The 19,803-nt window shown below is 37.8% G+C and overlaps 3 protein-coding genes across 3 annotated transcripts; 2 read left to right on the forward strand and 1 right to left on the reverse strand.

Moving 5' to 3' along the window:
• Positions 1-4,910: 4,910 nt before the first annotated feature.
• LOC134005632 (kelch-like protein 33) lies at positions 4,911-8,218 on the forward strand. Its single transcript, XM_062444565.1, has 4 exons — positions 4,911-5,567; positions 6,074-7,013; positions 7,130-7,297; positions 7,648-8,218. The coding sequence occupies exons 1-4, from the start codon at positions 4,967-4,969 to the stop codon at positions 8,168-8,170; spliced, it is 2,232 nt and encodes a 743-aa protein (XP_062300549.1). The 5' UTR covers positions 4,911-4,966; the 3' UTR covers positions 8,171-8,218.
• A 1,771-nt stretch (positions 8,219-9,989) lies between these two features.
• On the reverse strand, positions 9,990-11,530 carry LOC134005494 (complement C1q-like protein 2). The gene is made up of 5 exons (XM_062444419.1): positions 11,500-11,530; positions 11,201-11,233; positions 11,044-11,109; positions 10,654-10,788; positions 9,990-10,270 (listed from the first exon to the last, which is right to left on the reverse strand). Exons 1-5 carry the CDS (start codon positions 11,528-11,530, stop codon positions 9,990-9,992), a joined length of 546 nt encoding a protein of 181 aa, XP_062300403.1.
• Positions 11,531-16,970: 5,440 nt separating this feature from the next.
• LOC134005495 (uncharacterized) lies at positions 16,971-18,806 on the forward strand. The gene is made up of 5 exons (XM_062444420.1): positions 16,971-17,355; positions 17,508-17,666; positions 17,809-17,895; positions 18,005-18,145; positions 18,535-18,806. Exons 1-5 carry the CDS (start codon positions 16,971-16,973, stop codon positions 18,804-18,806), a joined length of 1,044 nt encoding a protein of 347 aa, XP_062300404.1.
• The last annotated feature ends 997 nt before the right edge of the window (positions 18,807-19,803 follow it).

The raw sequence follows: 19,803 nt of genomic DNA on the forward strand, positions 1-19,803 counted from the left end.
CTCTGTGGCCGTCGTCGCTCTCTCTTCCTCTGATCCTCCTCCTCTTGCTCCCTCTCTCACTCTCCCTTGTCATTGTTATCATGTCCTTCTTCCTACCATGGACCAGCGCTTGACTCGTCTTTTCTGTTTTTAAGTGAAGCGTTTCATTCCAAAAATAAGAAAATGTTCCACCCACTCTTAGAAAAGTAGAGGATTGCACAAATGGAAACAATTTATGGTGCTTAATAAAGGACAGTAAACTTACTTAAAGATGTTGTAATAGATGTGAGCCTCCATATTGTACAGATACTGGGCCTCATGCAAGAACATTTTCATATTTCGTATTTTCGTAAGTCATTTGTGAGATTTTATCATCATTATAAACGCTGTGAACATTGCCATATAAGTCTACCTTTTCTGCTCTTTTTGTGCACAAGTTTCATTCACAGAAATGTTACCAAAGAGTAAAAAAGAGGAATTTCACACCGTGGAGCTTCATGACAAATTCAGTAGTTCCAGCAGTGGTATTAGAAAATATGAAACATTTAGGAAAAATATGAATATAGCTGTGTCAACTGTAGAAAAAAAGAGGATGTGACTGGAAAAATGTTAGATACTTAAACTCAAAATTCAAGACTTTAGCTCTTAACTAATTCACTTCTGTTCGTAGTGGTTCTTGGATGAGGCCCATTGGATTTTGAGATTCTTTTGCATCCCAAAATATATTAAATCACATTTTGGAAGGATTTTAAAGATCTTAGTATTTAGGGGCAGTTTGCCTTTTGCCTCCATGAACACCAGAAAACCACAGGTTTAAATATTAACTTCTTCATACAGCATCTGTTAAAACAACTCTGTAAACGTTGTTGACGATGAAAATCAACTATACTGTATCTCACCCTCTCGTTTCACTTTCTTAGCTTGTTTGTAAAAATAGACCTCTGGTCTCGCTCCTTATACAAACGAGCCACAGGGGCGACTTGTGGGGAAAGGTTTCAGGGCTGTGCAGGTACACTCAAACAGGAAAATAACAGGCTCATGGAAAATATTGAAACAATGATGCCACTTGAACTATGCAATTCCTCTGTTCCTACTGTGGCATAGTGACTGCTGTTTAAGACTGTCTCTTATGTCCTTGGCATTGTCGTCACCTTCTTGGCCCCTTCCCTTTTCCCTCTGAGGAATATACTTTATGAATGCAGGGACTTAATGTTCAAAAATAGAGCATGACCCAGTTTAAAAAGCAATAGCAGGAGAGATCGGATATAGCTCCCATCTTGTATGATGTACAATCTGTTGGTTTAATGACTGGATTACATGTATTATTTTAGACTGATTTAAAAAACAGGTGGATCCTGTTAACTGGTTAATCCTCTTCCTGGCTGCACTTAGCGTGTGTTTCTAGTAAAATAAGCCGACCTCAAATAAAATGAGCTTTATTGTAACTTAATTATGTTAAAGCAATGTAAACACTATTTCACAGTCTTAATAATGAAATGTGTTATTATTACCATGTTTAAGAATTTTTATGTCTATGTTTGTGAAGTATTATTTAACAAAGAGGAGCTTGACAATCAGTCATGCTACTTATTCCGAGCTAAAATAAGTGGAAAAAGCCATTTTGCCATGGCTCTCTGTACTGTATGTTTAATGTTATGTTGTTTTTGTATGTTTTGATTTGTTTTCACGCCACATTGAAATTGCTTGCATCCTTTTAGAGAAATGTAGATTCTAAAGTAAGATCAGGTTGTAGTTGATGACATATTTTGATTCATGTTTAGGACCTCTTTCTCCTCCAGCCTGTTTGCCATCTTGACGTTTATTTGTGTGTATGTTCACCTCTGTGCTTCATGGGGCCATAGCAATTCAATAAAACTAGATTGTATTTTGACTAAAAGTTTCCTTTATGCTATGTGATGTATAGTTTGTATGCATCTGCATTTTTCCATTAAAACAAAGTTTTCATACAGCTTTACAGAAGGTAATGGTAATGATGGTAATGATGATGCATCCTCTACTTCAGTTAGCCTACTAGGAGAAGAAGAAAGAGGCCTTATTAATTCAGTCCGTGCATTGCTTGCTGCTCTTGAGGAAAAGGGCCTGAGGGGGAGGGTCCCATAACGAGGTTATAGCACTCTTCACTCCCCCTCTCGCTGTGTGCATCGTCATGGTAACAATCAGGACTGCAGCAGACTTTTCATAAGTAGATTGTGAGCTGCCTAGAGCAAAACACTCTTGTAGGTGTTAATGTGAGTACAGGAACATCTGCAAATCTGCTGTGTTAAAAACTCAGGACTTTGACCATGACAGTCAAGAAACATTACATAACATTATATAATTTATGAATTAAAATCTGCTCTGCTCTAGATCAACCTATGTTTTGTAATGTAGTATTTATGGAATAGTGTAATTTGTTTTCTGTCTCTCACAAACAATGTCTAGTGAAGCTGTGTTTGCACAGGTCAGTACATGTAACTGCATGTTAAAGAGCACATGTGTTCTTAGAAGTCAATTTAAGGGATTAAAGGGTAAATTTAGGGTGTAAATCCATCTTGCAGACAGGTGGACGCTTACAAACACACACATTGTTACGATGAAAACAGAATGATTAAACATTTTGAATTCTTACATTGTGAGCTCAAGTTTTCTTCTAATTTAAATGCCTCCAACTTGTCTGTTTGCGTAGGTTTGAATAATAACCTGACTCACATGTCTGCTTATTTAAACCTCAGCGTGTGTGTGTGTGTGTGTGTGTGTGTGTGTGTGTGTGTGTGTGTGTGTGTGTGTGTGTGTGTGTGTGTGTGTGTGTGTGTGTGTGTGTGTGTGTGTGTGTGTGTGATTCCTCACACATGAGCAGCTGTGAAAACAGCAATCATTGTCCTCAGGTAGGAGTGTGTTTTAAAGTGATGCTGTTGCCCACCAGTTTCCTGTCCAGCACACCCACTCACAGTGCTACATTAAGGCTTTTAAAATAAAATCTCACTGTGTGTTGAAGATTAAGGTGTTGTTCCAGGAATCTTGTCGTGTATTTATTAGGCAAGATTACAACGAAGCTTAAAGAGATCAGATTCTCAACAAGAGGACTTTGGTTTGGACTTGGGGGAAAAGAAAGTGGCTGCCAGACCCTCGACCAATTGGTTCTGCAGACGCTTGGCCTTTTGACCTCTGAAAGCATCACATTACAATCTTTGATATCATCAAGAAATAACATTGGAGGAGAGCCACATAAAAATGTTGAGTCTTCAACCTCTATTTAAAAAGAATCTTACTTTTTTCCAAGTGTTTTGGTCCAGATTGAAGTTTCATCTATTAACTAAGCAAATCCAGGATAATTGTCAGGGTAACCTCTTGTCTCTACTGTAAGGATTCTCCTTTCTGACCCAGGTCAATATTTAACTGCTGAAGAGCATGGGACACTTAGTTTTAAGATTATGACTTTTTTGTTATTACCAAAGCTGTTTACAAAAGACATCAGCTGACATTGGTAACAATGTGGTAACACAAGGAACATATTTGTAAGGGCCATTGTCAGCTGCTGGTGAACCCGAGCTGGCTATTATTCACATGAAGGTGACCCAGCTGTTTGTTTTCACTGACAGCAAAAAAGGCAACAGGTGTAAATGTTTTTTCATTCCCTCTCGGCCTCCTTCTTACACTTACATCTCTCGATCCTTGACCCAGATTCCACAGTGTTTGGTTGTGGAGGACCAATGTGCCCCCACTTGTGACCTTCTAGGCATTTAATACTAAATACCTAGAGGGTCACAAGGATACTAATCCCCAAGTCATATGGCTCAGAATAAAAATCCTTGCCAAGGCCCCAAGCATCTTGGTTCAGTCTCAGACAGGCAGAGATCCAGCTGCCTGGGGGTCTAGATCACTCACTTGTTTACTACTTGGTTTACAGTATGAATTTAAGAGTTGTTGAACAAGTAACTGGGAAAAAAAAGAATAAACTGCATGGCCTGTAAAATATATTATGATAAATGATAAAAGAGAAAATGCTAAATTAGGCGTCAAATTGGGAAATAAAGAAGAAAAACAATATAACACTTGAACAACACATTAAATTAAAGTGCATTTAGTGCATCAACCCCTCACAAACCTTTGCTTAGCATAGGTTGACCCCCAAAACAGTGTTGAATTTCAATTACATAGTGATATATAATAATCTGAATATAGCCACTTGTTTGGTTATATGAGGAATCATGGGTGCTCATGCCCCTCTCTAATATTCATGTGCAGGAGGAGGGAGAGAGAGAGGCTGGGGAGGATCAAAACAGACAACACAGCTGGTGTCTGCAGACGGGATAAGAGGTAGAGCTGCTTGCAACAATTATAACTACATCCCAACAGTGGATTACTGCTGGACCTACACAATTTTCTCTCTGCATCTTTTCTCATAAACTGTGCATAAAGTAAGTGACCAACCAATCTTTTGGCACCCTAGACGTGCTGATGTTTAGAGGGATTAGAGGGATTAGTAGAAATTGTAGGTATACTGGGCAACATGGCACTAGCTAATTTACACCCCCAGAAGTGGGATGAATGGAAGAGGGAGATGGAGGAAGAGGAGAGGATGAGATGGGGGGAAAGGGCGAGCTGTTGGGTTAACGTGGAGGTGAGCGAAGAGGATGAAAGTGAGGAGGGCGATGATGGGGAGGGATTGGTAGAGGAAGAAGTGGAATCCAATGACGAAGATACTATTTTGACAGGATTTGAGGAAACAGAAAAAAGTGCAAATGAATGTTGCAACTTTGAAGGAATGAAGGATGAAGAGAGAGTTGCTGAGAAACAATATCAGGATCATGAGAAACTGCTAGATCCTCATGAAGCGTTGTGGAGGAATGAAAATAGCACCCCAGGATCTTGGGCTTCTCAGGAAGGAAAAGACTCAATAAATCATGAAGAAGAGTTTCAAAAGCCTCAGGACACACTTCAAGAAAAAGAGGAAGCATCTACAGATGACGATGAAGCAGGAAATTCAATGGATGAAGATACAGAGAGTGATTATGAAAATGTGGCACTGATATACTGCCAAGATGATTACCCCACTCATATATTCCACACCTTGACAGAGTTCAGGGAATCCTCCCTTCTCACTGACCTTATTTTGAGCACAGATGATGGAAATAATTTCCTCATACACTCCATTGTCCTGGCTGCTGTCAGCTCCCTCATAATGAAAAGTCTGAGTAGAAGGGATGCTGAAAATGATAAAGCTGATGAAATAAATGACAATGACAAAAGTGCTGGAGTGCAGAGGTGGTCAATGTCTTTGGGTCCAGAGGTGGAACATGTTGGATTGGAGGCAGTTGTGGAGTTTGCCTACACTGGACTCATATCATGTTTAAATAGGGACACTGTGGACCAGATAAAGGCTGCTGCTAAAACACTGGGCGCCCCAAGGGTGTTGGATCTCTGCACCAAGGAAAAGGAGAAGTCAACAAAAACTGGAGGACAGAAGAAAGAAGAAGGGATTTCTGCTGCCAGACAAATGATGATCAGTCTTCAGTCCATCAAACAGCTATGGATGGACAGAGTGGGCTGTGATGTTGTTCTAATAGCTCGTGGGGCATCACTTCATGGTGAGTAGGCCAGCAAAGAGTTGTAAAACTGCAGTACTTTGAGTTCAGACAGAACACAGACCATCTATGGAAAGCTTAACATTGAACTAAATTTGATATCTAAGATTTTATTACAGGATTTCTATATATGTGTATTTCTGTCAAATATGTTGTTGGTCATGTTCACCTGTCTGTTTGTATGTTAGTTAGCAGGACATCTAAAAAGCTCCTGAACAGTGAGGTGTTGAAGCAAAATCCTGCTTCTTCACCAAATTAAGAAAAAGAAAATATATATTTATATTTATGTACAGTTTGTGTTTTGTTTTTTGACATAACAATCAGTGTAGATAAGATAATGATTTTAAAATATATTAATTGTAGCTGATGTTCAGGTCATTACTTACTTCTCTGGTTCAGGTTAAGGGGATGGATAACTTATTTGATTAAAAAACAGAATTACGTTTGAGTCCCTCACATGTTGGGATTACAGTGGATTTACAGTGTACTTATAACCATCTGCCCTTCAGTCCACAGAGTCATCCTGGCTGCAAGTAGTGACTACTTTCGAGGTATGTTCACCTTGGGGATGAGGGAGTCCCTTCAGCCTTGTGTCGCCCTCCCCTTCCTTTTGGCTTCAGAGTTGGAAGTTCTGACTGGCTGCTCCTACAGTGGGGCACTCCCCCTCAGCTGGAGTTGTGTCTTTGAGATCACTTGCACCTCCCTTCAGCTCCAGTACCAACCTGCCCTCTCCTTGTGCCTGAGATTCCTCCAACAAGAAATAAATCCCCACTCCTGCCTGGATGTGGCAGCGTTTGCTGAGGCCTATGACATGATGCCACTTCTTGAAATTGCTGATGATTTCGTCTTGCGGCAATTCCAAAAAGTGTCTTGCACCTCAAAGTTCAAGGACCTGCCAGCCAAACAACTCCTGAAGTACCTGAACAGCTACTCACTGTGTGTTCCATCTGAGCTTGTTGTATTCAAAGCAGTGGCAGCCTGGATCCAAGCTAAGCCCAAGAGAAGGCTGAAACTTGCCCAAGAACTAATGAAAACCATCCACTTTCCCCTAATGACTTTTAAGGAATTCAAAGAGGTTCAGTCTCTAAACATGTGGTCTGATCACAGCTTAGCAGAGCTCTACGAAGCAGTTTTTGAAGATTTCTGCTCCAATGATACAGCACCACACAGTCGGTGTCGCATCTATCTGCCGAAAGAGAGTCTAGTCTTGATTGGAGGTGACCAGATCTGCGAGGACATGGCTAGCCGCAGCATCAGCAGAGAACTCTGGTTTGGGAATTCTCTGGTGAACCATACAGGAATTAAAAAGGCCATGGAGTGGAGAAGGTTGGGAGAGATGCCAGAGCCAGCAAGGTTTAGACATGAGGTTGCTGTCCTCGACGGACAACTGTACATGTTTGGGGGCAAGTGTTATTATGGCATTGATGACACCCTGGAATCTGTTTATAGGTGAGAAATGGTAATCTTGGATCCCATCAAATAATGTCCAGTTTTTACCATTTACAGTTTTAAATACTTGTTTTACTGTCTCTGACTTTACATTTGTCTCCTTTAACCACAACTAGGTATGACCCTCTTCAAAACAGCTGGGAGAAACTGGCTGAAATGCAAGAAAAGAGATGTGCATTCTCTGCGTTTGTACTGGACGGAAACATATATGCCACTGGCGGACATTGTAACCCTTATTATATAGAGAGTGTGGAACGATACAGCCCCATCACAAACTCTTGGGGGTATGTTGGAAGGAATATTTAGTTTTCCAAGTATGCCATATCTTTTAAGAATATTTCAAACAATTTTCAAGGAACCATTTACCACCTGGTAGTGGGTACCTATTCGATGCTGCCAGCTAGCATCTGTTTGCTATGTAGACAATGATGACTTGCTGACCAAAAAGATCTGGTACAAAATAAGAGCAGTCATGGTTGTATCTGTGTGATATCAATGTGTTGATGTTGACCCTTTTCATGGAGGACATGTCACAGTAGTAATCGCATGCGTAAATGCATTTGGTGAAAATAACTTTTAGCCTTCAAAGTTTTCAGCTTTCAAACTAAATAATCAAATATTTTCTCTGTTTCAGCTTTACCAAGCCATTGGATCTGCCTCTGAGTGGACATGTTGCAAAGGTTTTACAAGGGCGGATCTTCATCTCAGGAGGGCTGAACAGCGAGTACCAGTGTCTGGCATCCATGTTTCTGTATCACCCAGAGACAGGAAGCACCTATCTGGCAAACATGACTAAACCACGCGCTCACCACTGCATGGAGACCCTAGGTGACAATCTCTATGTAGCAGGTGGAATCACGCTAGATGCTAACATGATTATCTTAGACCACCTAGCTTGTGAGGTGTACAATCCAGCGGCTGACTCCTGGACTGCCTTTTCATCCTTACCAGTGCCACATGTCGGAGCAGGAAGTGCTGTTTTGGAGGGGAAGTTTTATGTGCTTGGCGGGTACAGCCATGAAGACTTCAGTGACACTACAATGGTCCATCGTTATGATCCTACTATATACAGATGGGAGAACATGGGCAAGATGCCTGGACCAAACAATGACATACGAGCATCTTTGCTGTGTTTGCCATCACATGTGCGATTGTAAAAAGTGATGAAAATGTCAGATGTCAAGGTTTAATGGTGCTGAATTTCAACTTAGATATTGCATGATAATAACAGTGGCATTTTTTGTTTAAATTGAAATGTTTTATATATATACTATATATATAGTTGTGTTGCAACACATTATAAAGCATATTTTAATGTGGACAACTTATGTATCAGCCTGAGAGCAGTACAGCAGTATTTCCTTATCAAGTTTCAAGTTTTGTAAATGTGCCTCACCTTTCTAACCAATGTAGGTAAAGGGCTTGGTAGAGTGCAACAGAGAAGAGAGAGGGGGTGAGGAGGGAGCAGGGTAGTTCACTTTTGAGTCTCATTCTAGTGCTAGCTTGGTTTTCAGAACTTGCATATTGTAGCTTTAAAAAGCATTTCGCAGCATTACTGCATCTTTGTGGCTTTTCAGAGATGATATGTAGAGAAAATTAGTGTTCCTTTGCAAGAACTGACAATGAGTCAGTGGCAGCTCCTTTTATTTTTGACAGGGCAGTCCAAATCTGACAATGCAATGCAGGAAGAACATTCTCACACAAAACAAACAACCAGGAAACAACAGAACCAGGAAATATCTTTTTTCTATTTTTCTGTCATGTGTCAACTCATGTTGTTGTTTTTTGGCCATACATGACACAGTCACAACAATGTCCTAAATGTCTTGGGGTTTTTTTTATTGTTTGAACCATCCATGTATTAAAATAGGTATGTGTAAGTCTACACTGTTGGTTATAGTCAAAGTGTTATTTTAAAGCAACAACACAATGGGATATGTCCCAAATTTGGTCATGTATTAGGTCAAACATTTCAGTTGACAGAAAACAAAAGTCATGTGGATTTAGGACTTTAGTGACTTCATTTGGATGCATCTTAAAAGTACTTTACATGAAGTATATTTGAACTGTTGCTTTAAGTTTACGATTAATGTTTCATTATATCTGCTGTTTGTATCCTCTGTTGCTGTCAAATCAAGCACAATATTTCTGGAAGTTTTACTATCAAGAATTTCTGTAGCTGTTTGCTCTTAGCTGAAGTATATTGCCTTGATGGCAGATCGAAAATATGTAAGTGTCAGAGTTAGGAATGAGGAACGTGGGTGTTTGCTCTTGGAATGAGGATGTAGACAAGAAAAATGCTGAGCTGCGAGATCAGGTTCAATCTTAAGATAAGGAAGCAAACCTTCTTCCATGTAAGGATGTTCATGACTTGTGCAATACTGTGATTCATGATCATGATGAATTTATATAGATACATCTTTTATCATGCCCAGTTTAACCTAATATATAGACTACAGTATGTTATGCAGTGATTTTGTTGTACTGTGTATTCAGATTAAATGTTCTGTGGTTAAGTTTGGGATGCTACAGCTGAAGATTAATGAAAAAATATGTTTACATCCATAACTGCCTTAACCTAAGACCTTAAATTATGCAGTTTTTAGTTACCAAAGATAGGAAGAGAGACAATGTAAAACGTTTTTCTTTTTTTGTTTTGCATTTATTGTTCACAAAGCAGAGTGAAAAAAACTTTCATTAAAAGTTACATGCAAATTAAGTGTAGTGTTCTTGATAGTTCAAGTTCCCATATAATATAGCATCATATCAAACAAAAGCCATTGAAAGTGATTTAAGGAGTGATAGAACAACAGGCAGACATGTTTATATTATTTAAGCCAAGATGATTATATTGTTAAATTTTCATATCAGCACATGGCTAAAGACAGTGCCACAATCTCCCTGATTTTACAAACATTATTGTTTCATAAATGTCTCAGGATATAACCACAATGCACATGTGTGATGTCTGATCATCTACATAGAGAAGAGGAGAAAACCACTGAAGGTTGTGTATCCATTCCGGTTATCAAACACTCTGCTGTTCGCCGATAGTTGAACGTGCACCTTATCGCCAGCGTCCAGTGGCAGAGCAGCAGCATTACTGCTACTGTCTGTGCTGTCAGTTGAACGGTGATCATTGGTTGAAACCTGATGGGCACCATTCTTCATTAACATGGCCCTGATGTCATAACTCTTGCAGCCTACAGTGGTGAAGGTAAAGTAGTAGAGACCCTTTACTGATGCTGTGAAGATTCCTGCAACACAGCAAAAATAAGTAGATTCAAGAATTATTTAAGAGGTAGGTACAAACCTTAGTATGTGGAGCCAAATAATTATGTCTTTCAGAGCTATAGTAAACCAAAAATCATAATATATAACCAATTAATTGACTAACCAAAACAGTTGAGAGAATATAAGCTACATTGTGTGTTAATTAATTCCTATCCTAATCGTAACCTTAACATAACCCTGAACTTACCTCAAAAACAGCCTTCACCCTAAAATTTATGATTTTGAACACACACACACACACACACACACACACACACACACACACACACACACACACACACACACACACACACACACACACACACACACACACACACACACACACACACACACACACACACAGTACCTGTATCTGGATTGTAACCATTGCCAATGTTCGAGATCACCCTCTTGAAAACCAGCTTGAGATTGACATTGCTGGGTCCTCCGTAAATAAAACCAGAATTCGACAACGAGGTGGAGAATGCGATCTTAGGAGCAGCTGTGGAGAAGCAGTTACATGGAGGAATTTTAAACATAAAAACATTAACAAAAAAGAACACACGCAGGTTGTAAATTTCACAAGTCTTCAAACTTTTATCGTTATAAACAATATAATAATATACATAACGTCTTCTGTTTTAGGTATCTCTCCCACATTAGTAATTTGTCTTGTGAAATTTCAAAGATCTTTTTCAACATGGATTTACAATATTAAACATTGGTAATATTTGTACTTTAAGTTTGATCAACCTACCATTACCAGCACTCTTTTTCCCCTTGTCAGTCTCCTCGTTTGTGGCATTCAGTCTCATTTGCAAGTCTGTAAAATACATTTAAGTTAATTCATGAAATAAATAAACACATTACTCATAATTTGGGCAGAAATATGTGTGATATTTGTATCGGTGTACCTTCATTCTCTTTCTTCAGGCTGTTCACGTCAGCTGTCAGAGAAAGAATAAATGCAAGTTTTCTAGTAAAATTTTAAAATAATTGAATCAGCTTCAGTTATTGTTGGTTGCACAGAAAATGTCATACTTATAACATTTTTAACTGTTTTCTTCATCATCTTCCAGACATTTGTTAAATTTAGAGTGTATTGCACATCTGAATACTTTTTATACACGTTAAATGAACAAATTACAGAAAATAGATATAGATATTTCCCTTGACTTTTTTAACACAGTCTCAAGATTTTGTCGGATCTTACCTTCCAGACCATCAGTCCTTTTTTGCAGCATCTTCAGTTGGTCATAGATGAAAACAGTGTTTTTGTAATTTGAACACCGAGTTGGTGTATCTCTCGGTTGTACTCGGTCACAGCTTCGTTCGTATGGGAGTTCGGCACATGCAAGTCCAAATAAAGCGAGAAGCAAAATCATCTTTGTGGCCATTTTCAGAGACAAGATGTCGAGAAAAATTTGTGTTCCTGTGCAAGAACTGGCAATGAGTTGGTGGCAGCTCCTTTTATCTTCGACAGGACAGCCCAAATCTGACAAGGTAGATTAAGGTGAAGGAAGAACTTTTCACCCAAATTTCATTAGAGGGAACATCCCTCGCCACTCAAAACAAACAACCAGGAAATAAAAGAGCCAGGAAATATCTTTTTCTGTCATGTGTAAAAGTCTTGGTGTTTTCTTTTGTTTTTATCATTTGAGTCATCTGTGTGTTGACATGGGTAGCCTATGTGTGAGACTATTACACTGTTAGTTATATTCAAATTGTTATTTTAAAGCAACAACACAATGGGATATGTCCTTTTTCACAAAAACTGTTGAAATGTGTTCACGTCTCAGGACAAACATTTCAGTTGACGGTAAACATAAAAATGTCAGAGTTGTAAATAAAGAACCTGATATGGGTGTTTGATCTTGGAATGAGGATGTAGACAAGAAAAATGCTGAGCTGTGAGATCAAGTTCATTCTTAAGATAAGGAAGAGAATGGCTGACCTGACAATGACTTCACTCAGACACCACTGAAGTGACTTTCAAATCACGACGTGTCCAAAGTTACAGTTTAAAATTTTATTGCAAAAATGATGGCTTGGCAGGGTGTATAATACATCTATCTCTGTGTAGTGGGGTGCATTTATCTTAATAACACTTTTTCCTTTTTCTAGGGTGATCTTTAGAGCTGGGACACAAGAAGAATCATCCCTGCTGTTATCCTATAGGATTCAACACATCTGATTCACATCTCCCAAATGGAAATTTCAGAGGGGGGTCAAAAAAGTGGTGCTGGCCTTTTTTTACATTTGATGTCTCATGTTTAATATACTTCTTAAAATCAAATTAAACAACTACAAGAAAATCAGGATTGACACCGTCAGACACATTTGGTAAAGAAAAAAAGAAATCTGAAGCAAGCCTTTATCAGGGTTATATATGAGAGCATCACATACACACCTTTTATACTGTACAGATCGCCTCATTAACACATACACATGTTTCTCTACACTGCCCCCTGCTGCTAAACAGATGTATTGAACAAAGTATGATGCAAGTTGCATTATTTTAATCTTTCTGTCAGCCTATTGTTGCATGACACCTCTCCTAAGCATATAACCACAATGCAAATGTATGATCATCTACACAGTGAAGAGGAGAAAACCACTGAAGGTTGTGTGTCCATTAAGGTTATCAAACACTCTGCTATTCTCCCACAGCTGCATGCACACCGTATCACCAGCGACCAGCTTCAGAACAGCAGCATTACTGCTACTGTCTGAGCCGTCGGTTGAAACGTTGTCATAGGTGGAAATCTGACGGGCACCGTTCTTCATTAAAAGAGCCCCGATGACATGAGTGTTGTAGCCGTAGGTGTTGAAGTTGAAATAGTAGAGACCGTTCACTGGTGCTGTGAAGATTCCTGCAACAGAGCAAGAACAAGCAGATGAGAAGCAGATTTCTGAGAGCCAGGTGCAAACCTTAGTGTGTGGATCAAAATAATTATGTTTTTTCAGAACCAGGGTTACCTAACAGGAGTCATAATATTCTCCAATTAATTTATGATCAAGAATAGTCAATAATATATAAGCTATGAAGTCCTTCCTGTTTCTTTTTTTTAACATAATATTACTTAAGGTTAGTTGGCCCAAACTATTCATTCAATTATGACTCAATTAATTAAACTGTTCATAATGCAACTTAATGCATTATTAATTTAGTCTAATATTCACTCTGCTTTTATCTCTATTTTGATTTTTTCTAACAAATATCTGTATCTTCAGCTGTTAGATGCTTAACTATGTTCCCAACAACTTTGTCTGCCTGCCATTTGATGCTGTGCAGGTGGAGTACAATCAGTTTATCAGAGCCTTTTTCTGCCTGTCTGATTTATAAGATTCATAAGAGCAACTTTTCAGGCCAGAAAACCAAGACAATGATCCAAAATAGATCAGTCACATAACTGAGAAGAACAAAAGAGTTGGGTGATAATTCTCCGCGGGTTGGTCAGTAAAACCGACAACTTTTACTTTGCAGTTTGTCATTTTCCACATTGATATAAAAATATTGATTAGTGCAGCTTTAAACTCCAGTCAGCACCGCAAAAAGCACAAGAGCGCAGTAAAGGTCTGAGTCAAATAGCATTAGCAAATTCTTGTTTGATCTTGTTTCAAATACCAGAACTACTTTTATAGCCTTAGGACATTTACTGTTAGTCTTACACTTCTGAGGTACACACACAAATACAAACACACACACACACACACACACACACACACACACACACACACACACACACACACACACACACACACACACACACACACACACACAAACACGGTATCTACAGTACCTGTATCTTGATTGTAACCATCGCCAGTGTTCGAGAAGACCCGTTTGAAAATCAGTGTCTTCTCTGTGCTGGGTCCTTTGTAAATCTCACCAGAATTTGACAAAGAGGCAGAGAACGCAATCTTAGGAGCAGCTGTGGAGAAGCAGTAACATGGAGAAAGTATAAACATAAAAACAATCACAGACAAGAACATATTCAGGTGGTTTTATCATCATAAACAATATAATCATATACACATATCTCTTTTGCTCTAGGGACAGGGAGTATTTATTTCAACATGATCACAGAAAAAAAAAAAATCTAAGTAGTTTGGATGTATAATATTGAACATTGGTAACATTTGTCCTTTGTTTGATCGACTTACCATTACGAGCACTCTGTTTCAGCTTGTCAATCTCCTCCTCTGTGGCATTCAGTCTTGTTTGCATGTCTGTGAAGTACAATTAAGTTAGTTAACGACAAAGAATAAATACATTACTCATAATTTGGGCAGAAATATGTGTGATATTTATATGAGTGTACCTTCATTCTCTTTCTTCAGTCTGGTCACTTCAGCTTTCTGTTCTGTCAGCTCCTCTACAGTCCCATTAAGCCTGGCCTCCAGTGCTTCAATGTCATTCTGATATTTTTCAACATATTTCAGTTTGTCCCCTATGTTCATTATTGTCTCCATTTGAGTTTTCAGCCAATCATTCATAGCCAGGTCAGCTATCTCTCCAAAGCCTGGCTCCACAATCAAGAACCCCATAAGGGTCAGCAGAAGCAAAGACCTGAACTCCATTTCTTCAATTGTTATTGTGTGTTCTCTCGGATAGTTTCCTTGCAGACTGTGGAGCGTTATGTACCTGCTCTCTTCACTTAGAAGGGTACTTAAATGTCAGTGAGTAATCAGTGTTGAAATGTTAGTTCAAGTCGTGTCTCGGCAGGCCTTATGGGAGGATGATGGGAGGTGAGTGTGTGTCGGTAAAGTATCTATTCGAATCAATTACATTTCTGGGTTGATCTATTTTCACACACACTGTATATGCTTTCAATCAGCTTTGCTCAATCATCAATTTATAGGAAAATATCAGGTGTGAAGGATTTTGCCTATGCAGACAAAATGATGGTAGTGTTAAATTTCTGGGAGTCAAGGAATCAGACTGTAAAAGACAAAAGAAAAGTATAAAAATATCTGTGCAGTTTCAGATATTTTGTGATGCTCTATACATATTTCATAGTCATAACACACAAGCCTATGTGTGCTGAGAGCCTTTTGTCTTTTTTTTTCTTTTTTCTTCTTCTTTAGGAATGTTTACTATCAGCTTAGATTTGACTGACGCCAAGTGGTACAGCTGGTTTCATACTTTCATATTTTTAATGGCTTAGCTTTGAGTTGCAAGAACCAACTAATGAAACAAGAGCAGACAGAGAGATGAACAATCCAACTTATTTCATATTGTGTTTTATATACAATATGCAGAGTAGTTGAGGGTGGCACTGTTCAAAAATAGAGAAATGTGTGCATGTGTTATCTGCTTGTGCTTGGTCATTATGATCAGCATGCTTCTTTGTCATGTGTATGGGTTTAACCCTTACATACTATTTAGGGTCAAATTTGACCCATTTCTACATTTTAGAGTAGCAAAAACACCCTATAAAATAGATACAATAAATAGAAATAAAATCCACCATTTTTTTTATTTTTGTGAAGCTGATCCATATGTATACATGTACAAGTTTGAGTTGTGTTTATTAGAAGAAGAAAAAAAAATCAAAAATCAGCATTCAAACACACCATTTTATTCATCATATTCTTTAAAATGTTCTCCAGGACTATAAAATAATGATTGTGAATGTCTTTTTTCAATAAGATCACTAAACAAACATTAATTAATGACTGATGGGGAATTTATGAATGTGAACTGATGTAAAGACTATTTATGAGTCAGAATATAAACAGTATGTGATGGTTAAAATGAGCAGAAAATGCATCTCATACACATTATGTATAGAACATGGCACTAAATATATGTGAATTAATTGTTTGGCTCCGGATTGGCTTAGATCACCACAGTGTGGCATTTCTCAGCCGAGTAAATCTGTGGTTGCCTCCATTTTAGAGCAGTATTACAGCATCCTGGGCTTAATGCCACTCAAAACATTTGTGATTGGTTTCAAGAAATACAAACAAGCCAGAACATTTCTTTTCCTATAGCTGAACAGATAGTGGGTGCAGCCAGACCTTTCTCTATCTTTGGCACAGCAATGTGGAGATAGGCCTGTCTATTCAAGACTAGGAAATGTAGAGAAATCTGAAATCTGAATCTGGATGGTTCAAATAAATAAAAAACATTAAGAAATGTATTAAGACACTGTGGTGATTGTGTCGTGCATGGCCAAAAAACACAGTTAGAGAGCACGGCACAAGACAGAAAATTCAAGATATTTCCTGGTTCTCGTTTCCTCGTTGTTTGACCTGATTGGCGAGGGACATTCCCAAAATATTTGCGTGAGAATGTTCTTCCTTAACCCTCATTGTCAGCTTTGGGCTGTTCCCTTGAACATAAAAGGAGCTGACACAGACTTATTTCCACTTCTTGCACAGGAACAATTTTTCAGACAACTGTTAAGTAGAGAACCTATTTTATCTCTGAAAATGGCCATGAAGATGCTTTTATTTCTTACTTTATTTGGACTTGCATCTTCAGAACTCAAATACTTACGGAGGTGTGACCAAGTACACAACAGCATACAGGCAAGAAGTAATAAACCAACTGTGTGCTCAAACTACAAAAACACTGAACAACTTGATAAAACCATGAAAAACCTGGAAAAAAAGATGAATAATCTGAAAGGTGAAATTGATCAAAAATTTTCCAGTGTACAAGAGGAGCTTAAAATGATGAAGTTAAAAATATCGACGGAATTCAATGACACAAGGGAACAGCTGCAAAAACACGGCGTTGATGTTTCCATCCTGAAGAGAGAGATTCAAGAACTGGTCGAACACAAGGAAAGACTAGGAGGAAACATCACTGGGATTGAAGAGAGACTCAATATAACCGAGAGACAGTTAAGGGGAAAAAAAGCCCAGCTTGAAGATTTGGAGACAGAGACCAAGGATGCGTTCACTGAAACACAAAAACTCCTGAAACTATATAAAGATGGGCTGTTCCATCTTAAATCAACAACCCAGGACCTTGAAGATAAAGTTGAAACCCGACTAAATGCCACAAAGACAGACTTTGGAGCTAAACTAAAGGAAGTACAAGACAACAGTGAAGGTAACTTTTAAAACTTTTAATATTTATATGCAAACTTGTACCAAATTATATGTGAGTAGAGCAGACACCATTAAAATAGTTGTCATGAATTGAATGAGAAAATGTCCTGAACAAAATGTAGTCCAATGAAATTTTTTATTTATTGTTCTAAGCTTTCACTGCAAAACTCAAAGAACAAAAAGCTGAAGTTGTTAAATTTATGGAAGAAACTGGGAGCAAATTTAGTCATGTTGATGAACAGCTGAGGATCCAAAACACTTCAGTCGACCAGCAGATTTCTGACATCGACTCTCTCAAGAACAAAAATACAGGTAGGTGTAAAAACTTTTAAACACTCCTAATCCTAAACCCTCCATTTTTGAAAGTCATTTGTTTCTCTTAATCACAACTGTGGAATGGTTTGGAAAAAGGCAAAATCACCTTTTTAAAATAATGACTTATTTCTGTTGAAAGGAATAACAAACAGACTGGGGTCAGTTGAGAAAAGAGTTGGGGAACAAAGTAAACTCAAACCAGAGGTGGACCAACTGAAAGCAAGAGGTAAGGGCAGAAAAGAAAAATTGAGACTGGACATGTAATTGGTAATAAAGGTAAAATATTTAAAGATGAATAGCTCTGAACTAAACATTGGTTACTCTCCATTCTTCAGTCAATGCAAAGGTGGCGTTTTCTGCAACTATAATCGAATCCAAAGATGTGTTCACTGGACCCAGAACTGCTGGCACTAGCAAAATTCTGATTTTCAACAAAGTCTTCACAAATATTGGCAATGCTTACAACTGTAAAACAGGTTTGTTCTATATACTTAACCTTCGGAAAATGACAGACCAATATTTAAATAAATAGTAACCTCAATTGCTGTATACAGAGTAAACAAGATGACTAAAACATTTATTTTTAATAGATCTTTTGTCTTTTAATTATTTTCTGATATTTTATGTTTGGTTTTTCTTTTGTTTGTCTTGTAGCACTTCGAGTTTTAATACTAGTACTACTACTACTACTACTACTACTAATAATAATAATAAATTTAATATCAGTGCACCTTAGAGGGCTAATGTTAACTGTTGTCAGTTTTTATGTCTACCAATACAGACTAAGGTCAGTTAAGTGGGGGAAAGATCCTCTCAAGCAAGGATGGAAATGCAGTTCTCTAACATTAGATTTCATCCTTTACAGGTCTCTTCACTGCTCCACAGAAAGGTGTTTACCACTTTTCCTTCATGACTTTTGGCTACAGCACCTACTACACCTCAGGAGCCATCTTGGTGAAAAACGGGAAGTACCAAGTGAGCACCTGGGAATTCAAAGGGCCGGATTCCAGTGACACCACCAGCAACACAGTCATTCTTGAGCTGAATCACAGAGATACTGTCAACATCATCCTGTGGCAAGGTGGAAAAATAAATACAAGTGTCTTCAGTGGATTCCTTGTATTCCCAACAAAGTAAATGTAAAGGTTAAGAATGTGAACAAGATGCTTTCTTTGTTTTTCTGATTCCTTTAAGTTCAATTATCCTGAGATTGATTTCTTCACATTTTTATTATGATTTATTGAGATGCCTTCCTAAAATCCAAAAAATAAGAATGTATTATTTATATGATCAAACATGGGTTAAATCAAGTGTAACTTAAATTTAAACATAATTAATTTAAGGATCATATACCTTTCCCTTAGAGAGAGGATAGTACTGTATATACTGTATATATAGTACTTTATCTAAAATCTAAACATAATTTAGCACCTTAACCTGTTTTAGAAATTCAACTTTTTTGTGGCCCTGTTGATTTTGAAATATCTACTGTGTTACATTCTTTTTGACAAATGTTTAACCACTACAGCTTGGTACTTGCATGAGACAAATACTACTATTAGGTGTTTAAAATATATTTTTTAACTGAGGTGAATATATAAACATTTGCTGCAAAGCGTAATCAAAGCCCTGAAAAAAGCTAAATTGACTTTATGTTACAATTCTCTGTAAGATATTGTGTGAAGTGTAGCTTTATCTCCTTTGTGACTGTTTTTATGTTTTTGAAGTTAAACACATACAAAATAATCATCTGTCTGTTTAATAAAACATCACAGGGTTAGGGTTAACTGACTGTTGTTGTTTTATTTATTTTTAAAAATATGATAATAGTTATGTATATATTAACATCCTGTAGGATCCTCTGGGGAAAAACATTGTGTTGTTGGGTCCCCATTGATCTCCATCATACATGGTACCACTTGATGATTAATCAATGCTCATTGAATTCTCCTATGATTGAGTAATACCACCTTGGTTCAGGTTTTTGGTGCACAGTTTGATGAAACATTACTTTACAACAAATTAACAAAACTAGACAAATTCAGGTTTTATAACACGATTTTGGCCCAAGGCCTCTCTTGAAGAAAAGGGCCACAAGATGGAATATTTTTCATAGTTGATATTATTAATTATA

The sequence above is a fragment of the Scomber scombrus genome, chromosome 23 (assembly GCF_963691925.1).
Source record: "Scomber scombrus chromosome 23, fScoSco1.1, whole genome shotgun sequence".
In the NCBI taxonomy this organism is placed as follows: Eukaryota; Metazoa; Chordata; class Actinopteri; order Scombriformes; family Scombridae; genus Scomber; species Scomber scombrus.